The sequence below is a fragment of the Microtus ochrogaster genome, unplaced genomic scaffold, assembly GCF_000317375.1.
Source record: "Microtus ochrogaster isolate Prairie Vole_2 unplaced genomic scaffold, MicOch1.0 UNK3, whole genome shotgun sequence".
In the NCBI taxonomy this organism is placed as follows: Eukaryota; Metazoa; Chordata; class Mammalia; order Rodentia; family Cricetidae; genus Microtus; species Microtus ochrogaster.
This window is the reverse complement of record NW_004949101.1, coordinates 14,906,860-14,913,498: the sequence shown is the minus strand read 5'-3', so window position 1 is coordinate 14,913,498 and position 6,639 is coordinate 14,906,860. Positions and strand designations below refer to the sequence as shown.

The following is a 6,639-nucleotide window of genomic DNA, read 5'->3' as shown; positions in this document are numbered from 1 at the left end:
GTCCAAGGCCAGACTAGGTTACCTAGTATGTGATATGTCTCAAAAATCAACAAAGAGATGGCATAGTTCAGTGGTCTCGAGTGCTTTCTCAGCATGTGTGAGTCCCAAGGTTCAATCTTCAGTACTGTAAGAGAGGGTGTCTGTGTGTGTGTGTGTGTGTGTGTGTGTGTGAGAGAGAGAGAGAGAGAGAGAGAGAGTGTGTGTATGTATGTGTCTGTGATACTATGATTTCTTTTGATCAGTTTTCTTCACTATTGAACTATTGACTAGATCTTCTGTCTAGGAGACATTAAAAAGTTAAAAAATTATAAAAGGATGAATAAAAGTTTTTTAAACAAGATTTAGTTACTTTTGTAGCATATTAAAACTATAGATTTCTTTCTAGGTACCAGTTATGCCAAGCGATGTCAGTTTTTTTTAATAACACTGTAGATTGCTGGAATGTCTGAAAAGTGGTTAGATTACCTAGAATCCTAGGCTTCCAAGTTGAGCATATGGGAACATGGAATATGTCGAGTGTCTTGACTACTTGATTTGATTGTGTGACAGGTTGGTAGGTGTAGGCAGCCTTTCTAAGAGCACTGTTTGTCACATTGCATGGTGCTCTGAGTACTGTTGCAGTTAAAATTAGCTGCAGTGAATGGTAAGGTTCTTTTGATTCTAAAATATGATTGACACCTCTGTTATTTGAGTTTAAATAAACTGTGTTTTCCTGAAAATAAAAGGCAAGGACAAAAACACATTTTCATAACCAAAACTCATAAAATGAACACTCAGAAAAAATATTAGTAGGTAAAAGTAAATTTTGGTTATATTTTAAGCTTTGTACATTTTTCTAATTTTTTTGTTTTTGTTTTTTGAGGCAGGGTTTCTTTGTGTAGCTTTGGTGCCTGTTCTGGAACTCGCTCTGTAGACCAGGCTGGCCTCAAACTCACTGAGATCCGCCTGCCTCTGCCTTCTGAATGCTGGTATTAAAGGCGCGCACCACCACCGCCTGACTACTTTTCTAATTTTTATTCTTTGAGAATTGCACACATGCATGCAATGTATTTTGAGCACACTCACCACCAGCCCTTCCCATACAGTGAAATGCAGTGAATAATGAAGCTTAGGTACAACGCACCAGCACAATCAATGGTTACAGTATTTATCATTTATTTTAAAATAGTTGTTTTCTTTCATAGGCACGAGCAAGGTTAGAATTGAGAGAGGAAGCAACTAAAGAAGATGCTGAAGATATAATTGAAATTATGAAACACAGGTAAGATTAACACTAATTTTCCATTTGGGGGCAGTGCATACACATGAGTGGTCATCAGAGGACAACTGGAGTCAGGTTTTGTTCTTCATCCATGTGTCCCATGGATTGGACCAATGCTGTCAGACCTGTCAAATGCCTTTACCTGATCAGTTATCTTGCTGCCCACTTAAATTTTGTATTTTTTACCTTTCTCTTTTTCTTTCTCAACTTTCTCCCCCAATCCTCACTCCCTCCTTCCCTCCCTCCTTTCTCCCTATCTCCTCTTTCTGTCCTTCCTTCTTTCCTTTCTTCCTTTTGGTGTTCTTGACAGGTAATGTCTATTTCTTCAAAGGTAAATTGTATAGATACTGAATTTGCTTCATGTCAGGGTGCTTTGCCAGTTCCTCTCTGACCCTGAACCACAGTTCTGTATAGTTGAAGAACAAGGGTTTTACAGTCCAACTTGAGGCTGCTATGGCACATTGTATCAAAGGGACTACAAGGTGGTTCAGTGCAGTAAAAGTTCTTGGCATACAAATCGGATGATTTGATTCCTGGAAACAACATAAATGTGGAAGGAGAGACCCAACTCCACAAAGTTGACTTCCACTCTTGTGCTGTGGCATGCATACACACAGTATATATACAGTAATAGTAGTGTTCTGTCAGTGCTAATGTAGTGCATGTTGGCGGGCACTGCTGTCCTCTAGATCTGATGATATTAAAGGCTGCATAGATCCCCTTCCTCTGACTCATGCCATAAACTGAGATCAGATCTGTTTGTGAATAGCCAATAACTAGGCGGGGGGAAGGGGTATAGACAGGATTTCTAGGGAGAGAGAGGAAGAGGAGAAGCGTAAGCAGGAAGATTTTACCAGAGAGACACCAGGGTCACAATGAAGTGGTAGGACATATGGTACAAAGTAGAGGTAGCTGAGCCATGGAGAACATAGATTAATAAGCACATTAGTTTAAGTTATAAGAGCTAGTGGATCAAGCCTAAGCTAATGGCCAAGCCTTCATAATTAATAAGTTTCTGAGTTGCTATTTGTGAGCTTGCGACCTGATGAGAAAGTACTACTGCACAGATGAGAAGTCACAGAGATGGTGTGGGGTCTGGCTCTTGTGCTGTCCTTGTGGTTGTTCAGGAGTGTGGCATTGATGAATGACTGCTCGTCCCCTTTCCCAGGAGGGAGGCTTCACCTTGCTTTGCTGTGCTCATGATGGCTCTGGCCTTACCTGTGCCTTCTTCCCACAGGTACATAAGCAGACTTACGTAGAAGGGCACCCTGCTGTCCACTAGAGCTTGAGCAGTAACTGTGCTTGTTCCCTGCTTTTATAACCAGTCTGTGGAAGCACGGCCTTCTCTTTCATTCAGTGTGTCAGCAATAAGGGAGAGAATAGTTCGACCAGTGCTTAGGATTGCCTAGCATTATCAGAGATTGAGACCGGCTAACACATCAAGTTCAGATCTGTTAAACTAACATGCTTTCTTAGTGTATGAGAGAAAGGACCTTATCGTGTTTGCCAGTGTCTTTCCAGGGCCCACAGTCATAGCTAGCATGTGTTATTAAACATACTTTGTTAATTCATCAATTAAAGTACTCTTTAAAAAATTTGCCCTTTTTAGTTCCTATCTCTTCTCTGTCATTGAAACCACCATTAACATGTTATTCTGTGAAATTATACTTTTAATTTCTGGGAAGCAGAAACCTGAATAAGAAAAATATGAACCATGACATAGTTCATCTGAGTTAGCATAATATATACTTGGACATTTTTTGAAAAGTAAATGTTTTTACTTAGTAAACAGCTTATATGAGTATTCTTACACAATTGGAAATATTCTAGAAGTAGTACTGCCTACTGAGACTATGTTGCTGTGAGCTTTTCCAATTCAGGGGAGTATGGCAAATATTTTATGTATCTTTTTCTCAAATGGAAGCAAGGAAGCGCGGATCAAAATCCCAGGTGTCACTCATTAGTAATGTTAACATTCGGAAAGTCATTTGTCTTTCTGCCAAAACTGTCCTTGTCTGTAAAAGGAGTAAGGATAATTCCCAAAGCACAAGGTGATGCCTGTGGTAAACAAGAAGAATTGCCATGTCAGTACTCAGAGCATCTCCAACAATAGAGGAATGTCACTTGTTATGTGAGTCAGGTGGGTTAAGCCTGAAGGTTGTAAATAACGTGCCTTGTTCTGTCATGTGCTCCTGTCTTCCTGAATGATGCACATTTCTGTGTGTACAGTTTCTTCTCTAGTGGAGGAACAGACCATGACCTTTGAAGGTCATTCCTAAGGACTCCTTAAGAAGGAACAGTGATTAGATTTGTTTACCACCCGGAGCCCACTTCCTAACAGGTGACCAATACATATTTGATAATTCCTGAGTAAAAACCTTCACTTGTTAAACTGGCAATGAGTTTTATGTGTCCCATTGTACAGATGGACTCAGCAGTAGAGCTGGATTACATCGTGGTTAATTCCGTCTGTAATGGGTGTTTACAGACTCCAGCCAAAACTCTCTGTCAGATGTATTTCCCTTTTGGTGATACTGTAAAAATCAAACAGAAGAGAAATGGGACTAGTGTCTGTCATCACTGCAAGTCAGCATGAGCTTAAGCTTATTCCTAGAGAATTTATTTTTAAGCTTTTTTTTATGGGAATGTGGAGGCAGACTTTCCAGCTGCTTCCCAAATAATCACAGAAACTTATTGTTAATTATAATAAATGTTTGGCCCACAGCTCAGGCTTGTTACTAACTAGTTTTTATAACTTAACCCACATTTCTTATCTACACTCTGCCACATGATGGCACCTTTTTCAACACGACAGCTTCACCTTGTTTCTCCCTATGTCTCCTTGTAACTCCTGAGACTTCTTTCTTTTTTGTGCTCTTTTGTTGTCTACAAGTCCCTCCTAGCCTCTACCTGCCTAGCCACTGGCCAGTCTGCTCTTTTATTAACCAGAGGGAGCAATGCATATGCACAGCATGCAAGGATTGCTCCACAGCAGGTGTGGGTGTTTTGCTGGCACACATCTTGGCACCATGTGCACAGTGCCTTCCAAAGCCAGAAGTGAGAATGGAATCTCATGGAATTTCAGGTGCTTGTGAGCTGCTGTGTAGGTCCTCTTAAACTAGGGCCCTCTGCAAGAGCAGCTTGTGATCTTACCCATTTCTCCAGCCACTCTGGAGTAGTTTGAAACATCTTTTCTTTGCAGATGCTGTGGAAGTTAATAATACATGTTTACCTGGGAAAGCCAAAAATGCTATGGTCAGAAATTTTAGTTTTATTAATCAGAAAGAATGTTTTTGTTATTTGTAATATTGTTTTTCAACTCTACACTTTTGCATTTCATGTTTGCAAATTTGTTTTGGTGTTTTGAGATAGGATCTCCTTCCTTAGCCCTACCTGACCTGGTACTTTTATGTTGAGGCTGTCTTTAAACTCAAGGAAGTTCTATGCCTTAGCTCCTGAGCACTGGGATTGTAGGCATGTACTGTCACTCCTGGCTGAAATGCTTTCTTTATAGCCATAATTGTGTTTAAAATATGTTTCTGTCAATGTATATCAAATTGAATTCAAAGTAACTAAGTCTCACAGCCATTCCCAAACTTCTATTATGACTTAGAAGCCCAGTCCAAAAATGTCTGTAGCCATGCCATGTGAGATAATTCTTTTTTCTCCATCTTTAAGCATGCTAGGAACTTACTCAGATGAATTTGGGAACCTGGATTTTGAGCGATCCCAGCACGGCTCTGGAATGAGCAACAGGTCAACGGCAAAAAGATTTATTTCTGCTCTTAACAGCATTGCTGAAAGAACTTACAATAATATATTTCAATATCATCAACTTCGTCAGATTGCCAAAGAACTAAACATTCAGGTACCTGAATACTTAACAGATTGTTTTTGTAATAATTTCAGAGGGTCCTCATTACTAGAGGTCTACATTAGTTATAAACTGATTGGCCCATTAGCTCAGGCTTCTTATTAACTCTTATAACTTATATTAGTCCATTATTTTTATCTGTGTTAGCCATGTGGCTCAGTACCTTATTAGGCAGGGAAGTCACATCTTGCTTCTTTGGTGCCTGGGCCAGGACTTTGGAAAGGACTTCCTTCTTCCCAGAATTCTCCTGTTCTCATTGACCTGCCTCTGATTCCTGTCTGGTTATCCTACCTATACTTCCTGCCTGGCTACTGGCCAGTCAGTGTTTATTTAAAATATAATTGACAGAATACAGACCATTGTCCCACATCACTAGTCTAAGTTGGGTTTTTGGTTAAGACAAAGTATTCTTTGCTTTTTCGGAGTGCTATAGAAAGCACATACTATTTTATTTGCCTAGGATACTTGTTGGGAGTCTGTCTAGAGACTGATGTGAAAATCATGTTTGGCGTGTTCCTAAATGGGCTGACTCTGGATGTTTGCTTCTAGGTTGCCGTTTTTGAAAACTTCATTGGATCACTGAATGACCAGGGTTACCTCTTAAAAAAAGGCCCAAAGATTTACCAACTTCAAACTATGTGACAAACTTACCACGTCAGGGCCACCTGTAGTTTATTATACCGTAAAATCATCTTTATTACAAAAACTGAAAATAAAAGGTCTGAAAAATGGCATATAACTCATAATGAAAAAATGTTAGTTATGGTCAGCTGAGAAGTGGTGAGATTGTACATTAGTAATCCATAATTTATCCAGAAGGCTAAAAGTAAAATGTTTATATTATTTTATCTAAATAACATGAACATTATTTATACTTTTTCTTGTCAGTTTTTATTAGTGTTTCATAGTCTTGTATATCAGGTGTCTCTCAGGCATCCAGGTAATATATAAACAAATGAGTATGTATTTTTGTGAAACTTTATTTATATTAAACTTTGAAGTTCATAAAATGTTTACGTCAAAAAACTCTTCATTTGTTTCTAACCCTTATGGTTATGGTTATTGTGGGTCTGACTTGGCTTTTCATTTGGAAGTAGTAGAAATCTTTTTTTTTTTTTTTTGGTTTTTCGAGACAGGGTTTCCCTGTGGCTTTGGAGCCTGTCCTGGAACTAGCTCTGTAGACCAGGCTGGTCTCGAACTCACAGAGATCCGCCTGCCTCTGCCTCCCGAGTGCTGGGATTAAAGGCGTGCGCCACCACTGCCCGGCTAGTAGAAATCTTTTGACTTAAGTAAAAATCCTTTCTGGAAAATAATTGTTTACAAAATTGTATGAAGACTGATAAAAGAAATGTAAACCTAGCTTGCTGCCATGGTGTCTCAAGCATACCCACCTTTGTGCCTCACGGATGCCATTCCTATACCAGGAAATGCCTCTGTGGAAGGTGGCAGCAGCAGGGAACATCTTCATTCAGCCTCTTTCTGTTGCAAGTTCAGAAGAAAAAGC

General features: G+C 39.5%; 1 protein-coding gene across 1 annotated transcript in view; it reads left to right on the top strand.

Moving 5' to 3' along the window:
- Positions 1-6,138, top strand: part of Mcm8 (minichromosome maintenance 8 homologous recombination repair factor) — a 33,556-nt gene extending 27,418 nt beyond the window's left edge. Inside the window, exons 17-19 of the mRNA XM_005365555.2 lie at positions 1,185-1,261; positions 4,940-5,129; positions 5,685-6,138. Of these exons, the coding sequence (XP_005365612.1) occupies positions 1,185-1,261; positions 4,940-5,129; positions 5,685-5,777 (360 nt within the window). The 3' untranslated portion in view covers positions 5,778-6,138. The remainder of the gene's footprint in view (positions 1-1,184; positions 1,262-4,939; positions 5,130-5,684) is intronic.
- Positions 6,139-6,639: the final 501 nt, after the last annotated feature.